Below are 18,867 nucleotides of genomic sequence, written 5' to 3'. Positions count from 1 at the left end.
TTTCACCATTAACGAGTTTGAAGTCTGCACTTTCGGCGTGAAAGTTGAAAGGGAGCACATTTTCTGCGTCCATGAGGTCAAAGCCTGCTAAGAGTTAAAGATGACTGGGATAGGCTCCAGCTCACATGTAACATGAGTCAGTGTGTATACCTGCAAGGAGCACCAGTAGTTGAACTCAGGTACATCAAGTAGGTACTCAGCTCGGATGTGACCTAAACACGCTCCCTCGACTCTGAACACAGACGTACAAATCAAGACTTCTTTCTTTTTCTGTTTTTGTCATTATGTGGACTTGCTTTGTTGCTGCCGCCTTCAAGGGTGACTTAACGTAAGTGTTTCAGCTGAAGTCTACCTGAGAAAAGCGAGTATGACCTCATGTTGGTGAAGCAGCTGCTGAGTACGCCGGTTTATATCTGTGGAAAAGGTCTGACAATGAGGAACATCGGGGATCCGTCTTCCGGCCAGATAATGAATCATCTCCACTGTGGACCTAGGAAAAGAGTCAAACAACAAAGCAGCTTTTTATGACATTAATTCACATCTTTGGTGTACAATTAAAGCTTAGTTTACAGTATATGTGTGCATTATACAATGTTTCTGTCACGCTTTTACTTCAGTATTTATTCACAATGTTGGGAGCAACGGTGTTAAAAATAACAGCACTACTAAGGCCTTTATTGTTTTCCATTAACAAGTGAGTCATTGACTCAATTTCTGTTTCAAGTGTGACAATGCCGTTACCGCTAACAGTGAAATGTGGCTGTTTATAATGCACTGATATCTGTGCCGTCGTTCACTACTATTACACAGGAAACTAAATAGCTAGACAATAAGAGTTGTGGTCATTTATTCTCACTTTATTTACTATTATTCACTCAATTCATCTTTTTTCTTACGCCTTTTCTTTTTGTCTTGTCTTTAAAATCTTTATTTATTTGAACTTATTATAATTTCTATTTATTATTATTTATTCTCATTTTATTCACTTCTAATATCATTCAGTTTTATCTTTTTCCTGAGCTTTCTACTTTTATCTTTAATATATTTACGTATTTGAACTTATTTTATTTTATTTTTATTCTAATTTTATTTACTCCAATTGCTCACTCGTTCATCTTTTTTCTAACAATTTTTTATTTTTGTTATCTTCAATATCTTCATTTTAACTTATTTTAGTTTTATTATTTATCCATCCATCCATCCATTTTCCTCCGCTTATCCGGGTCCGCCCAGAATTCCCGGTACTCGGCCACTCCTCCAGCTCCTCTGGGAGGACACCAAGGTGTTCCCAGCTGTGAAACATAATCCCGGCAGGTCTGCCCCGGGGCCTTCTCCCGGCTTGGCATGCCCGGAACACCTCACCAGGGAGGCGTCCGGGAGGCATCCGGACTAGATGCCAGAGCCACCTCAACTGGCTCCTCTCAATGTGAAGGAGCAGCAGCTCTACTCTGAGCCCCTCCCAGATGCCTGAGCTGCTCATCCCATCTCTTAGGGTGAGTCCAGGCACCCTACGGAGGAAACTAATTTCAGCCGCTTGTATCCGCAATCTCGTTCTTTCGGTCACGACCCAAAGCTCATGACCATAGGTGAGGGAGGGAACATACTGTAGGTCGACCGGTAAATTGAGAGCTTTGCCTTACGGCTCAACTCTCTCTTTACCACGATGGTCCGGTACAGCGACCGCATCACTGCAGACGCTGTGCCGATCCGCCTATCGACCTCACGCTCCAACCTTCCCTCACTCGTGAACAAGACCCTGAAATACTTGAAACTCCTCCACCTGGGGCAGGACTCAACCTGACCCAACCTGCCCAAACCCGGAGGGAGCAATCCGCCCTTTTCCAACTGAGAACCATGGCCTCAGATTTGGAGATGCTGAGTCTCATCCCAGAAGCTTCACACTCAGATGCAAACCTCCCCCAGTAAACGCGGAAGGTCACAGCCCAATGAGGACATCAGGACTACATCGTCTGCAAATAGCAGAGATGAGATCCCAAGGCCCCTGAACTGGACTCCCTTGATGGCTTGGCTGTGCCTGGAAATTCTGTCCATGAAAATTAAGAACAGAATCGGTGACAAAGGGCAGCCTTGGCGGAGGCCAGCGTTCACCGGAAACAGGCTTGACTTACTGCTGGCAATGCGAACCAGGCTCCTGCTCCGGTTGTACAAGGACCGAATGGCACGTAGTAGCGCGCCACCAATCCCATACTCCCGGAGCACCCCCCACAGGACACCGCCGAATGCCTTTTCCAAGTCCACAAAGCACATGTAGACCGGTTGGGCAAACTCCCATGTACCCTCCAGTATTCTCGCAAGGTTGTAGAGCTGGTCCAGTGTTCCGTAGTCGAGGTTCGACTAATGGTCGTACCCTTCTCTCCAGCACCTTGCAATAGACTTTCCCAGGGAGGCTGAGGAGTGTGACCCCCCTATAGCTGGAACACACCCTCCAGTCACCCTTCTTGAAAAGGGGAACCACCACCCCGGTCTGCCAGTCCCGACTTCCACGTAATGTTGAAGAGACGTGTTAGCCAAGACAGTCCCTCCACATCCAGAACCTTGAGAAATTATTATTTATTCACATTTTATTCACTCTTATTATTCACACATTCATCTTATTTCTTACGCTTTATATTTTTGTTTTATCTTTAATATCTTTATTTATTTTAACTTATTTTAGTTTCTATTTATTGTTTATTTTTATTTTATTCACTCAATTACTCACTCATTCATCTTATGTCTTTTTATTTTTCCTGTATGTTTAATATCTTTATTTATTTGAACTTGAATTTTAGTTTGTTTATTTTAATTTTATTCACTCCATTTTTCACTCATTCATCTTTTTTCTTACGCTTTTTCTTTTTGTCTTGTCTTTAGCATCTTAATTTATTTGAACTTATTGCATTTTCTCTGTAATCTTATTTATTCTCATTTTATTTACTCCTATTATTCCATCATTTTTTCTGCTTTTTTTTTTATCTTTAAGATCTTTATTTGAACTTCTTGTATTTTCTATTTATTATAATTTATTCTCATTTTCTTTACTTTTATCAGTCACTCAATCATATTTTTCCTTATGTTTGTTATTTTTGTTTAATCTTTGTTATCTTTGTTTATTTGAACTTTATTGACTGCATTTTGTGTTCAGTTGTGTTGTCACGGACTAATATTTAAACTTGTTTGATCATCTGAAACATTTAAGTGTGACAAACATGCAAAAAAATAACAAATCAAGAAGAGGGCAAACACTTTTTCACTCGCCATTTAAGCTATATACAGTACATCACAAAAGTGAGCGCACCCCTCACATTTCTGCAAATATTTTATATCTTTTCATGACACAACACTGCTGAAGTGTACAGTGTAAAAATAACTATACACATAGCTTGATGCGACATTTTACAAGTGTCATCTCCTGATGTACCTTTCATTAGTACTTCCTACCTATTACCTAGTACCTATTACTGTATAATCGCTAACTCTTCCTACTTGTTTTCAGACATGTTGAATTGTGTAAGTGTAAATTAGCGTGGTGTTTCTGAATGTAACTCTATTTAGCATGTTTGAAACAACCAAACTATGACCACGATGTTCGTACCTGGTGTCTTTACTTATGTTGACACGTTTAGTCAGTCCGACGGTGTCACTCAGCTCAACTTTGGACACCGTTCTGAAGAAGAAAATATCAAACTGACAAACTGGTGGGACAACCACATCCAACGTGACCCTGAAGAACAGCATATACCTTCTGAGCGTATGCGGTATGGAGATGGGATGTGTCCCACTCGGCCAGCCAAAGAGGCTGAACCACCTCTCCAGTGCTAATAAGACGTCCTGGTAATATTGGCCCTCTGCTGAAGTTGATGGAGGGAACTGTGGGAGCCCAATGTCAGTCCGTGGGGTGTCTGTGTTCAGACAACTTTGGATGCTGACCTGACTCCCGCTGTCACTTTGTGGAAAGGAGTCTAAACAAAAACATTTCTTGCAGCAAAACAATCATTACATTTGTGGCAAGCCGGGACATTTTCTGACCTGATGATGAGTCCTTAAGTGTTGAGCCACTGGGTTCAAACATTGAGGAGGATGACGTCGGGCCAGATGTGAGACTCGGCGTGTGATGTGAGATGGGTTCAATAATTGTGGCCCCTGAATGTCAAACATGAAAAAACATGTGATTACACCCCAAGAAATACTGCACGATACTAAATATGGTAATAATACAGTACCGGCCCGAAGAACTATCTGTTGCATGGAGCGCTGAAGAGCCATTTGGGGCCACACAGTCAACAGGCTGTTGTCACTTGTAGCACACAGCTTCATCTTAAACCTGATTGAAATAAAATTGGTTATGAAATAACAGCTCTAAATACTTAAAAATAACAACTTTGAAAGGCCCGACTCTTCCCCTTGGCTGCCCTTGATGTTATAATAATATTTAATTAATTATATTTCACTACATTTAACTAAAATTTGTACATATGTTTATGAAGTGCTGTAAACATTTTTTATTTGTATATTATTTATTTAAAAGATCAATAATTGATGAACATTTTTACAGTGAAAAAAATATATATAAAAAAAAAAATTCCATACATTTTTTCCAGTGATTTTAGGCCCAATGTGTTAATACGATACAGTAATCCCTCACCAAATTTCGCAGTTTCACTCGAGATAAAGTTATTAGTTTTCTTTAATGTAAATTTTAAAATTAAAAGCAATAGTTTTTTTTTTAGTTTTTAAAAAATATTTGGTCAAAAAAGAAAAGTTAATTTAGACACACAAAAATTTTCATCATTTTTTTTTTCAGGGATGTGTTGTACAATACAGTAATCTCTTACCACTTTGCGCTTCGAACTTCGCGGCTTCACTGTATCACAGTTTTTCAAACATATATGAATTTTAAGTACTTTTTTTTTTTACATACTTTTTGCCTAAATTAAGCATTTTTAAGCATAAAAATGGCTAAATGAATACAATACAGACATTCATAAAACACATTTAAAGATGTGGTGATGATATGTAGTATTCTACACCGGTCACTAGGTGTCAGCAACGTTACATTGATGAGACTATAGCCAAGTAAAAAAGGAACGACAAGGAACTTTTCCAATGCTAACTTGTGTGAGTCTGTATTATGTCTTATTTTGTATTATTATGTCTACTATATTGGATGATAGGAGTGTAAAGGTGACTATAGGGTGTTATTACCTGTCTAGGGGGCTCTAATAATGTTAAAAAATATATTTAGAAGGATGTAAAAAGGTTTTTTTACGCTTTAACTACAAAAATATCAAAGTTACGTTGGGTCTGAAACCATTTAACCGTGATAAACGAGGGATTACCGTATGTCAAAACAGAAAACAATACTGTGAGGCTGTACTGAAATAAATTCAACCAACCAAAGCAAGAAAGTTTTTGTTTTTTTTTTCAAATATTTGGTAAAAATGTTTTTTTTATATATTATACCCATTCATCTTCTGTGGGTCATGGGCATGCTGGAGCCTATCCCAGCTGACTTTGGGCGGGAAGCGGGGTACACCCTGGACTGGTGGCCAGTCAATCGCATATATAATATTACATTATATATATTTTGTTCCCCGAAAATAGGCATTTTTTTCTGCAGAAAACACATCTCATTCACCCTAATCTATTTAAATAATTAAATACAATTTTTTTTTTTTAATGTGCTAAAACAGGGAAAAAGTACAACGTACATGAACCACTGCTAGAAAGCCCACAGTTTTTGCATGTTTTCCATCAAGCGCTGAGATTTTGCACTTTGTTTGCGGGTCCTTGAACACACCATAGTTGCAAGATGCAAAAGTGAAGCTTATTATTAATAACTTCTATTCCATCATCTTATAGTATTATTCATTCGTGGTGAAGTAGCTATACATTTTATATCGAAAATGTACTTAATAAGTGTGTGAGGCATATTGAAGAGAGAAGGGGGGGGTTCTGGGGCTGAATCCAATCTAATAATTCCAACAGTCACTTTTGTAGCAAATGTTGATGTGAATCTGGACAACAACGCCAACATTCATGCTAGCAGGAGGGTTTGGGGAGGGAGTGAGCAATGGTTCTAGAGGAGGACGTTGTCACAGTACATTATTTAACAAGGGTTACCTGTTGTTTAGGTGATCAGTGAAGGTGATGCTTGTGCACATGGAAAGAGAAACCGTAGAAAAGAAAGACACTCTGCAGATCATCGGAGTCACACTGGCTGTCTGCTTTCACAGGTGACAAATTGATTATTTCAATACATCAGTCAGAAGGGTGACATGTCAATCAACATCATGGTCAAAGTGAGTCAAGCGTGACCTTGTCCTGGGCGGGGATGGTGTTACCCTCTGGGAAGGTGACACAGATTGGCTGCACTTTGGTTCCATCCACGAGTTCCACCTCATCCACCTCAGCTGATAAACTGGTTCCACTGCAGAAAACATAACAAAACGATTCGGCTTTAAGATGCCTTTGTTTTTTTTTAAACAAAGGAGAATGGGAACGTGCCATTAGACTTTTAAGCCACCTTTGCAGTCCAATCCAACATTGAACAATGAACTTTGGCTTCATTCTCCAAGCATACAGCATATGTAGCTTGTTTGTGTACTGTACAAACAAGGACGTTACCCAGCATGCCTTGCGGGTTATACATTAGTATAAAATAGTATTGTTTTGCATGTATATTAGTGTGTATCAAAATATTATCAGGAAAAAGTTGTAATCTAAGAAGAAAAAGTAAACCTTGATGAGAATAACATAATATGAAGAAGAATCATGTCAAGGTGTTAAGGAACATAAAGTTGAAATATTAAAGAAATAACACATTATTTTGTTACAGTCGTAATATTATGAGAAAGAAACAAAACAATGAATAAAGTTGGAATTTTTGCAAAATTGGGTTGCAAAAAAACGTTATAATGTTACGAAGATAAAGTCATAATTACGAGAAGAATATTTACAAGAAGAAATTGAATTAGTTAAAAAAAACAGAGCAGAAATAGAAAAAACAGCTGTCATTTTACAAGAATAAAATCAAAATATTTGTTATTTTTGAAAAGTTGTAATATTATGAGAAACAAACAAAAATAAAACTAAGTTGTAATTTCCCAACTGGGAATAAAGTCAACATGTCATAGGTATAAAGTCATAATGTTATGAAAAGAAAATTTACAAAGATAACTTAAAAAGAAAGTTGAAATATTTAGTAATTTTCCTAAAACAGCAAAAATGGGAAAAACGAGCAAAACCAAAGTTGATACTTTGCCTTTTTCACCTACTGTGTATCACAAAGCTGAGATGCATCCTTTCATTTCTCAGAATGTGGCCCGTTATGAAAAAAGTTTGGACACCTCTGTTAGTCAAAATAGATATTTTATGGGCGGGGGTCTCCTCTGGAGGAAAGCCACACTATATTGTAATCCCTCGCCATTTTGCGCTTCAATTTTTTGCAGCTTCACTGTTTTTAAAATATATATTAATTAATAAATTGTGCTGTTTAGTGGTTGAATACAGCCTATAATCTGCAAAAAGAAATATGCATATTTAAGTAAATGTTATGTATTTTTGCCTAAATTAAGCAATTTCACATCTAACTAGAAACGCACTCGGAGAGCGCAGACCTCCGCCAAGCGCCATAGTTTCCCCCATAATGTGATTTACACCATAGATATTAGTCCTACATGTATTTACATAATTACACCATAAATATTTGTCCTACATATTTAGATAGTTAGAATGCTAACACCTAGCAAAATAGTGGTAAGTATTTATATATGTGTCAAGCTTTGAAAATGGATAAAAATGCTACTATGCTAATGTTAGCATGCCAGCAATGCTAATGTGCTAATGTTAGCATGCTAACGTCTAGCATGTTAATGCTAAGTCTTTATATAAGTGTCTACCTATGAAAATGGCTAAAAATGATACTATGATAATGTTCGCATGCTAACACAGCATAATAGTGATAAGTGTTTATATGTGTGTCAAGCTATGAAAATGGCTAAAAATGCAACTATGCTAATGTTAGCATGCCAGCAATGCTAACGTGTCAATGTTAGCATGCTAACATCTAGCATGATAGTGCTAAGTCTTTATATAAGTGTCTACCTTTGAAAATGGCTAAAAATGCTACTATGTTAATGTTAACATGATAGCAATGCAAACATGCTAATGTTAGCATGCTAACACCTACCATGACAGTCCTACGTGTGTCTACCCATGAAAATAGCTAAAAATGCTAGTATGCTAACACTAACATGCTAGTAATATTAACATGCTAACAGTTGAGAAATGGGAGTTGGTATGTGGAAAATGGCATGAATGTCCTTAATTAATTGAATGCTTTGATGTTGAAACGGTTTCAATCAGTCGAGAAATTTTGCAGCAGCTAAAATTCCTTAGATCAAAGGCATTTTGCATTCCAGAAGAAAAAATGTGTGAATATTTTTTTCAGTATAAATATAGGTATATCTCACTGTGCCCAAGCACAGGGGAAAGAGAGGAGGGCGCTGATCCTCGATGAAGTGCGAGCAGGAGTAGAGGAGAAGCGGGCTAGCCAGATGGTGGGCATGCGGCAGCTGGGAGCCTGGACGAGATGGGAGCAAGCTGTGAACCGCAAGGTCAAATGGACCGAGCTGTGGAAGCCGGAACCCCACAGAATAAAATTCTTGATCCAGGTGGTCTATGATGTGCTGCCGAGCCTATCTAACCTCTTCACCTGGGGGAAGGCGGAGACACCAGTTTGTCCTCATTAGAGCACATCCTCAGCAGTGTCTCCTGTATTGGGTAACTGAGTGTAAAGACTATAGGGGTGTTAGTTCATGTCTAGGGGCTCTAATAATAATAAAAAACGTAATTAGAAGGTCGTAATTAGTTTTTTAATGCTCTAAATACAAAAATATTTGATTTATAAATCAGCAATCCTACTTCATGGAACGGTCGCCAAAGATTTTTGCAGAGATTAATGTGTGTGTGTGTGTGTGTGTGTGCTTGTCATATTGTTGCACACAGCTGGCAAATGACCACAATCCTATAAACGTCACGACAACCAATAAAAACACGTAATGGCGATAGCAGCATCGCATCCTAAAAAGCAGGTGACAACAAATGATGATTGTACCATGCTGAGTCGTCAACATAATGAAATATGCAAACTTAGTGGGTTGCAGTGCGAACATATGCTTGTGAAGCCACCTGGTATATCCTGAGAGCAGTAGGTTGAGTCTGGCCGTGATGCTGCTTTCCAGGGGGACTGGGGTCAGGAGCAGTTGTGAGGGCGTGATGGTGACATTGGGCAGCTGGCGGACAATTGTGATTGGCAGCTCTTTGTACGGCTCGCGCATCTCGCTTTCGGTGTCTCCCAGGTAGAAACTGAGGGAAAGTCTCTTCACTGCGCCTACCAGGACAGACAAATGTAAAATAATAATAATAATAATGACAACAGAATGCCAGTTGGTGATGAATGTGTGTTTTCCGATCATTTCTCACATGTTGTGGTGACCTCGGGCATGACGCTGACTGCCAAGCAGATGTCCTGGCCGGGTGCAAGGCAACCCGATGAAGGAAACACAAACAGACGAGTCTGACCCTCCTCTCCTGCGTCCTTTGGTGACGTCATCTCATTGCACTCCAACCGCCAGCGCAAGCTCTTCCCATGGATGTTGATCCAAGAGATGCTCTCTTCGCACGCCGCTTGCAGCTTCAATGTCTGAGGAAGAGAGGACATTTACTGAGTGGCTGACAAATACATCACGTCAGGCATTCCATAATCATTTTAAGGCTGGAAGCCAGATTTTCCGATCTTGTTTTCTATTAATCCATTGAATACAGTTGAATGGTGATATCTGACATCCTATTTAAGCATTACAATTGTTAAATGGTGTTAAAATAACTTTTAATGGCAAAAAATAAGCTTTTGGAAATTAGCTTCCACCTTCACATGTGCACTCAAGAACTCAGACCTCCACCAGGGCCAAGAATCTTCTTTTGGGCCAGCAGATTCACTACCACAACCACATACACTACATCGAGGGAAAGGCTTCTTGAGACGTCATCTGTACTTCTGTGAAGAAGGTGTCGGACGTTTCGCTCCTCATCCGAATGAGAATGAGTTCGGATGATGAGCGAAACGTCCGACACCTTCTTCACAGAAGTACAGATGACGTCTCAAGAAGCCTTTCCCTCGATGGACAACTCTTGTACGACTGAGAGCCTACACAGACGCACATACACTACACTAAAAAAGCAAAATTTTAATTAGGAAAGACAATTATTATCATATATACTGTAAGTATTTTAAATTCTAATAAAATTATTACAATCAGAATTAAAAATGGTTATTTGAATAAAAGTATATAAGAATAAATACAATTAATAATAAATACAAAATAAAATAAAATCAGACAGAATGCAGAAATAAATCATTATTAATAATGATCAATGAAGAAAAAAATTGCTTGATTTTTTTTTTTTATTGGCATACATGCTTCTATTGTTAAGGTGAATAATTAATAATGCTGTCACATTTGATGCTGATGTTGTGCTGTTATTGCGTGTAGTAAAGCAGTTGTCATAATTTGTATTATTACTGCTGTGCTGTGTCGATTGTTGATGACCTTAATTTTTTTTGCATTGAGAGTCATGATTTCTTCAATAAGAAAATAACAAAAAAATGTGTTAAATCTTAAAATCTTATTTTTGGTACCCAAAATGTGACCTACTTGGTAACGTTAGTTATTATTATTACACCTTTAGAGTTTCAGTCCAATAGCTTCTTATAGAAGGCCTACTTGACTAACACAACTCACATAGCACAATAAGAGTTGCACAACACTTAGATATGACTCATGGAAAAATACTGGGAGACACACAATAGGTGCATTGTTGTCACTCACACAAACTTAACTTTCACCTTCTAATGGGGGGCGACAACTGCTATTCAGACTTTCATTCAGAGCTTTTTCCTTGATCTTTGTCATTGATGAAAAAGAGTCCAGCGCTGTAACCAAATATATTGCTCTTATTTTGTTATACAATTTGAAATTACCCCTTTATGTCGACAAATGCGCTCGAGCATGCATGGGCAGAACACGGTGTACCAGGACTTGATGAGTTGGTCCACATAAATGCGTTGGACTTAAACGAGTTCCACTTAGTTGGTAAGGAAATGTACCTTTGTGTAATAGTGAGACTGTTGCGTAACAGCTCCCACCAGGAACTGTAGACTTGACGGGGACAATTCCAGTGGTGCACACAGCACTATTTTTTAAAAAGGGACATCATTAAGCAACATTGTAAGCGTGCACAATCATTACCATCACATGAGGGAGCCCACCTGTGGCTTGGATCCGTGGCTGTTGTGTTTTCATGCTGACGGACCAAGGCAGCACTCTCACAACGGTTTTGTTGCATCCTGATGACAGAAAGGTCGAGACGGACGAGGGGGAAGGCGGTGGAGAACCAACAGGCCACGTCATTCCACTCACCGTCAAAGGCAGGTAAAAGTCGTACTCGGCCGGCTGCAGTGAAAAAAAATGTATTTTACGATTCTTCCACATTTTCAATCAAAAGTCTTCCTCACAGTGTAGCATACAGAACATAGAAGGTCCTAGGTCTCCATACAAGTTACATTCCTAAGACGTCATATCGAGTTTTTGTCTAAGTCAGTGCCTTAAAACAATATTTTTTAAAAAGTGAGAACTTTTATCATTGTGGTTGTCATGCACACTGTAAGGGACATTGCAAAGTAGGGAGAGAAAGGCTTATCAGGAGGAGGAAGTCTCAATAATGAGACCACTACGCTACTTAGTCGTCACTGTCCATTTCATAGGAGCAGACCATTTCACATTTTCAAAAGATACCATCTTTATCCTTCATGATGGTCACAACATTCCAACGGCTTGGACCAAGCATGCGGCCAATGTTGGTCGGCATTTTACGATGTATAATTTCACTTGGCTTTGCACTTTCAAACTTTGCTTTTGCAATCAGAAGAGTCTAGCCTACGCCTGGGACTATGTATTCTTCTGCCTGTGTATTCTCCCACCGAGTACACGTAACTTGTTGTCTTTTTCTTTTGGTGCAGTTTTAGTCATTCGTGGGAGCGTGTCGTAACACGAGGACCGCCTTTACCGAGCTTCTTACCTCAGTAGGGGACATGACAAGAGAACAGCTGACTGTCTGGTGACCCTGAAGCTCCAGAACACTCACAGCGTGAGTCAGCGTCTTTTCTTGTAAAAATAAATACAAGCGCTAAAGGATCAATGTGAAAAGGCCTGTGATGATGAGAGGTTGGAATGGTGCGCATACTTGCAGGGGACCGAGGAAGCCGTAGAGTAAAGTCTGGGTATTGCGACAGGTCGAAGGTGATCCGAGCAGCAGCAGATGAGCGGTTGGACAGCGTAAAGGGTGCCACTCTCTGAGAGCCAACATGGATGCCGTGGAACTGGAACAGTGACTATGGAAAGGTGGGTAGAGTGAGTCAATGAGGGCTGTGTTTGTCAACCTTTAGCGAGGCAAGGCGCGTATTTTACACTAAACAGAAATGCTTGGCATATTTCAGGAGTGTCCAAACTTTTTCCATGGAGGGCCACATACTGAAAAATCAAAGGATGCAAGGGCCACTTTAATATTTAATATTAAGAAGTTACATATATTTCGAGAAAAAAACTGCATCTGAGCTTTGTAATATTGGTGAAAGAGCATATTATTAGTATGAAATTTGGTCTTTGCTCTTTTTTTTTTCAATTTTTGCAGTTTTTTTTTTTTTTCAAAATTCTTCTTACATAATCTTTGTCAATTTTCTTTTTGTAATATTATGATTTTATTCCCATAATATTTTGATTTTATTAACTTTTTCCCCAACCTAATTTCCACAAATTACAACTTTATCTTGTTTTTTGTTTTTTTGTTTGTTGATAATGTCTCTGTAGGGGATTCAGTGTTCTCTGACCACAGTCCGGTCATGTTTGACTTTGATTTGCACTGCAGTGCCACCCTGCCTGCTCCTGCTCGCCTTGGCCGTTTCATCAAGCCTGACACGGCCTCTGCCTTTGCCTCTCTGTTCGCCACTGCATCTCGGGTTGCAGTGGCTCCAGACGCTGCTCTTGATACTGAGCAGCTAATGAACTGCTTTACTTCTACCTGTGCTGATGTCCTGGACAGTCTAGCCCCGCGTAAAACCATGCGCCCTAAAACTAAACAGGATGTGTGGCTCAACGATGTCACACGAGAAGCACGCCGCGAATGCCGAAAGGCCGAGCACAGGTGGAAGAAAGATGGTCTGCAAGGTTCCTTTGAAACCCTCAAAGCCAGTTGGAGGCGTTATCAAAACATAGTGAAGGCTGAGAAAACAAAATACCTCTCAGATGCGATATCAAAAAATATGAACAACCCACGTGTTCTTTTTAAAACTATTGACTCTGTTTTAAACCCCAGTCCATCCACGACACTGGAAGTCTCATCTGACACTTGTGAACATTTCCTGCACTTTTTTAATAATAAGGTTGCGTCTATACGAGCCAATATATCACCCCCCTCTTTTAATTTGTCTACAGTGACACAGTGCTGTAAAGTTTTTAATCAGTTTGAACCTGTGTCGCTGGCCTTCATTACCAAGGTAGTTGATGGTCTTAAGCCTTCTTCCTCTCCCACTGACCCAGTCCCCCCTTGGTTTTTTAGGGAGGTGTGGGCAACTATTGGCCCCTATGTGTGCAATATCATCAACAGCAGCCTGTCCTCTGGTATTGTTCCTTCCTTTTGTAAAAAGGCTGCTGTTGAACCTTTGCTTAAAAAAACAGGTCTTGATCCTTCGATTTTAACAAATTATCGTCCCATTTCTAAACTACCTTTTATCTCAAAGATTTTAGAAAGAAGTGTTCTTGCACAGATGCAGCCTTTTTTAGATGAAAATGGGATTTTAGACACCTTCCAGTCAGGTTACAGGGCCTTTCATAGCACTGAGTCTGCACTTTTAAAGGTTTTTAATGACCCGTTTTTAATGACTGCTAATGGTGGTTAATGGTGGAAAACTGTGCCCTTGATTGGTTTAGGTCTTACTTGTCAGGGAGATGCCTTACTGTGGGACTTGGGGACTCCACCTCATCTACTGCCCCCCTTGAATGTGGAGTCCCCCAGGGATCAATCCTGGGGCCCATCCTATTTGTTCTGTACCTAATCCCACTTAGCACAATTTTTAGAAAGCATGGCATCTCCTATCACTTTTATGCAGATGACTGCCAGATCTATTTACCAATTACAAGAAATGACCATACCCGCCTGACTCCCCTTCTTGAGTGCTTTAGTGACGTCAAGGTCTGGTTGGCTCAAAATTTTTTAAAGCTCAATGAGGGGAAGACAGAAGTTATCATCCTTAATAATAATGACCCCCACTTGGACTTGGGTCCCATGAAAAACTATGTCAGTCCCACAGCCACCAGCCTTGGCGTCATCGTTGATAGTGATTTTAAACTTAATAAACAAATCAATGCCGTTGTAAAATCTTGTTTTTATCATCTTCGGCTTTTATCCAAAGTCAAATCATTTTTATCATTGCAACATTTCGAACAAGCCATGCACGCTTTTATCTCGTCACGTCTGGACTACTGTAATGCCCTTTACTCTGGAATAAGCCATAAATTACTCTCTCGCTTACAGTTAGTCCAGAACTCCGCAGCACAGCTTTTAACAGCAACCAAAAAGAGGGAGCATATTACCCCAATTTTAGCTTCCCTGCACTGGTTGCCTGTGCGTTTTAGAATTGATTTTAAGATTTTATTGTTTGTTTTTAAGGCTTTGAATGGGCTGGCCCCTCAGTACATCTCGGACCTCATCCAAATTTACACTCCAGCGCGCACTTTGAGGTCCGAAGGCCAGCTCCAACTGGTGGTGCCTAAGACCAGACTTAAGACCAGGGGAGACCGGGCCTTTTCTGTTGTCGGCCCAAAGCTGTGGAACACTCTCCCCTCTCATGTAAAAACGGCCCCCACAATTGAAAGCTTTAAGTCTCGTCTTAAAACCCACTTTTATTCTCTGGCTTTTAACTCGGCGTGAGTCGTGTGGTCCTCTGTGTCTTTTATTCTTTTTTTAAGTTTTTATTGGTTCTATTTATTTTAGTTTTTTAAATTAAATTTACTTATTTATTTTTTACCTACTTCTTGGACTTTTAGCTTTTATTGTTTCGATTTCTTGTTTTAAATATTTTATTGTAGTACATTTCTTTTTTTCTATTTGATCTTTTAGTTTTTATTGTCGTAATTTTTACTTATTATTTACATTTACATTCCTTTATTTACTTATTATTTATGGTTTTGCTAGTCTGTGCAGCACTTTGGAAACAGTGTTTATAAAATGTGCTATATAAATAAAGTGGATTGGATTTGATTTGTTTCTCATATTCATCCATCCATCCATCTTCTACCGCTTATCCGAGATCGGGTCGCGGGGGCAGCAGCCTAAGCAGGGAGGCCCAGATTTTCCTCTCCCCGGCCACTTCGTCCAGCTCCTACCAGCGGATCCCGAGCCGTTCCCAGGCCAGTTGGGAGACAGTCTCTCCAACGTGTCCTGGGTTTTCCTCGAGGCCTTCTACCGGTCGGACTTGCCCTGAACACCTCCCCAGGGAGGCGTCCGGGAGGCATCCTGACCAGGTGCCCAAGCCACCTCATCTGGCGGAGGAGGAGCGGTTGTACTCCGAGTCTGTCCCGGATGACAGTGCTTCTCACCTTATCTTTCAGGGAGAGCCCGGCCACCCTACGGAGAAAACTCATTTCGACCACTTGTACCCGCGACCTCTTTCGGTCACCACACAAAGCTCATGACCATAGGTGAGGGTAGGAACGTAGATCGACCGGTAAATTGAGAGCTTTGCCTTTCGGCTTAGCTCTCTCTTCACCACAACAGACCGATGTAGAGTCCGCATCACTGCAGACGCCGCACCGATTCGCTTGTTGATCTCGCGTTTCTCATATTCATGTTTAAAAAAAAAAAATTTTTTTCTTTAATAGTTCAACTCCCTTTTTTTGAGAATTTCTTTTTTAATAATAAAATAATAATAATAATAATAATAAATACTGTATAAAACATTTTGGGCTCTTGATTTTAATCCCTGATGCTACAGTATTTAGGACACAACCATACCAAAGCATTTGGCCCCATCATATTTTTGTTAATTTTAGGGGTGAGCTGCATACAGAAAAATGTCAGGATGCGGGAGTGATTTTCATGCATATTGTGCATTAAAGATGCTAAAACCAATCCAGTGTGGGCCAATATATGCTAAGCTATCTGAACAAAATAGTCGCATTTTAGCTTACAGGTGACAAAGCAAATTACTATCATAATTAATAATATACCTCATTAATTAATTGTCCTGCTGCAGAACCCAGGTTCGTTTCAGCTCAGGGTTACAAACAGATGGCCAGACATTGTCCTTCAAGATTTTTTGGTAGTCAGCAGAAATCATGGTTCCATTTGTCACAGCAAGTCTTCCATCACACTACCACCACCACCATATTTTACTATTGGTATGATGTTCTTTTTATGAAATGGGGGGGAGGGTAGATTTTTTTTCTACCTTAGTAATAAAACGTTTTATTTAAAAACTGCATTTTTTGTTCAGTTATGTTGTCATTGGTAAAAATGTATATTTGTTTGATGATCTGAAACATTTAAGTGTGACAAACATTCACAAAATAAGAAATCAGGATGGGAGCAAACACTTTTTCACGCCACTGTATGTCCCTATTCCTGGACCACAGCTTACGTCACCCTTCATTCCATTCACTATTTATGTAAGCAACAGTCTCACCACATTACCCAGCAACTCTCCATTGTAGAGATAAATACTTCCCAGAATAATGTCATAAAATGGGGTATGCCTACCCCCAGGGGTACACCAATTGTAATAGGGGCTATGTGAATAAAAATTCAAAACAATTAGCGCCTAACGCTCACAATTACAAGTGCGCCTAAATGCCTCACGCCGCAAGGAGAACAGAGTACAAAGCAGAAGACAGAGCAGTGTTCATTGCTCTGTGTGCATCATATGAACAAATAAGTAAGTTTGATGATTGTTTTGTTGTGCATTAAGAGTGTTTAATCTTGAAGATTTCATTTCTATTGGTGTTCCAATCCAAGCGGTGAAACCTGTCACTGTGAGGGGCATTCCCCTGAAAATGAGGCTTTATCGGTGGTTGTATGAATTTTTCTACTTCAGACACTGCTTTATCATGATTGTTAAACCTTCCCCTTCAATTTGGTATTCAATTAATATGCAGACTTAAACCATAGCCATCGTGAGTGGACAGAAAAAAATTGAAGCTCAAATTCAACCCATTCAAATGGAACGATGCCCACTTCAGACTGGAATAAAAGGTATGTAGAATGATTAGGTATACATTTATTAGTGCTCATGTGTAACTTTATCAAAAATGTGACCATACAAATTACAAATTTTTGATCCGGAATTACTATAAAATTAACCAATTACTTATGTTCAATATTTCAAGTTAATTAAGTGTATAAGAGTAGGAGGTGCATGGCTTCAGATCAAATGTCTGAAGGGGTACACAAGTGTAAAAAGTTTGGGAACCACTGTTAAACATATTACCAGTGTTGGCAATAGTGGCCTTAAAAATAACAGAACTCTGTAATTGTTTTCTGAGAACAGGTAACTACTATTTCAAACGTGATGATGAACTGATATCTACATCAGCTTCAGTCGTCATTCTTCACTACTACACAAAAGAATTGTGGTTGCTCACGCTCAGGGAACCCCAATAACTAATTCCTTTTTCAAATGAATTAATTACAAAAATAATAACAATTACAACACTATTATATTGCATGTAAATAAACTGACATAAAACTCACCACGCTGATGTCAACATTGGGAGCCTCCACGGATCCACCCACACGGAACTCAATGGACTTCATGTTCCTCACAGCTATCTGTAGTAAATACAACTAATTACTATGCATCTGTGTAGGCTCTCAGTCGTACAGGAGTTGTCCAACGATGGAAAGGCTTCTTGAGACGTCAACTGTACTTCTGTGAAGAATGTGTCGGACGTTTTGCTCGGATGAGGAGCGAAACGTCCGACACATTCTTCACAGAAGTACAGATGATGTCTCAAGAAACTAATTACTATGTTGTATAGTATTTTTAGACTATATTTTTTTTTTAAATTGTACTTTACTATTTGTATTACGGCTGATTTTTATTTTTACTTGATATAAATGACATTCGCCAGCCACTCTCCATCCATCCATCCATCCATTTGGATGGATCCATCCATTTTCATCTGCTTAACAGGGTCCAATGTGCGCGGGCAGCGGTCTCAGTCAGGAAGTCCAGACTTACCAGCCAGCGGCCATCTCTTCCAGGTCCACCGGAAAGACACAGAGGCGTTCCCAGGCCAGCTGTGAGACATGAGCCCTCCAGCGTGTCCTAGACACCGGACTCCATTTGGGGCAAGACCTCACTCCCAAACCCAAAGGGTCCATTCCACCCTTTTCCGACTGAGAGCCGTGGTCTCAGATTTGGAGGTGGTGAGTCTCATCCCAGAAGCTTTACACTCAGCTGCAAACCACTCCAGAAAACATTGAAGGTCACAGCCTGATGAGGCAATCAAGACCACATCATCTGCAGATAGCATAGACGAGATCCTAAGGCCCCAAACTGGACCCCCTTGATGCCTTGGCTGCGCCTAGAAATTCTCTTCATAAAAGTTATGAACAGAATCCGTGACAAAGAGTTGTATAAGGACCGAATGGCACGTAGTATCGTGCCACCAACCTCCACAGGGATACGGTCGAATGCCTTTTTCAACTCCACAAAGCACATTTAGACTGGTTGGGCAAACTCCCATACAC

The 18,867-nt window shown here is 39.8% G+C and overlaps 1 protein-coding gene across 1 annotated transcript in view; it reads right to left on the bottom strand.

Moving 5' to 3' along the window:
• The window catches only part of LOC129193862 (cilia and flagella-associated protein 47-like), a 71,593-nt gene that overhangs the window by 38,520 nt on the left and 14,206 nt on the right, over positions 1-18,867 (bottom strand). The window contains exons 20-34 of the mRNA XM_054799008.1: positions 17,866-17,943; positions 12,307-12,454; positions 12,142-12,227; positions 11,333-11,516; positions 11,171-11,256; positions 9,487-9,706; positions 9,193-9,394; positions 6,319-6,430; positions 6,124-6,224; positions 4,224-4,324; positions 4,030-4,143; positions 3,743-3,962; positions 3,596-3,667; positions 353-490; positions 151-232 (exon numbers count right to left, since the gene is read on the bottom strand). Coding sequence (XP_054654983.1) covers positions 151-232; positions 353-490; positions 3,596-3,667; positions 3,743-3,962; positions 4,030-4,143; positions 4,224-4,324; positions 6,124-6,224; positions 6,319-6,430; positions 9,193-9,394; positions 9,487-9,706; positions 11,171-11,256; positions 11,333-11,516; positions 12,142-12,227; positions 12,307-12,454; positions 17,866-17,943 — 1,944 coding nt within the window. The remainder of the gene's footprint in view (positions 1-150; positions 233-352; positions 491-3,595; positions 3,668-3,742; positions 3,963-4,029; positions 4,144-4,223; positions 4,325-6,123; positions 6,225-6,318; positions 6,431-9,192; positions 9,395-9,486; positions 9,707-11,170; positions 11,257-11,332; positions 11,517-12,141; positions 12,228-12,306; positions 12,455-17,865; positions 17,944-18,867) is intronic.

This window comes from Dunckerocampus dactyliophorus, chromosome 1 (assembly GCF_027744805.1).
Source record: "Dunckerocampus dactyliophorus isolate RoL2022-P2 chromosome 1, RoL_Ddac_1.1, whole genome shotgun sequence".
In the NCBI taxonomy this organism is placed as follows: Eukaryota; Metazoa; Chordata; class Actinopteri; order Syngnathiformes; family Syngnathidae; genus Dunckerocampus; species Dunckerocampus dactyliophorus.
This window is presented reverse-complemented; position numbering and strand designations above follow the sequence as displayed.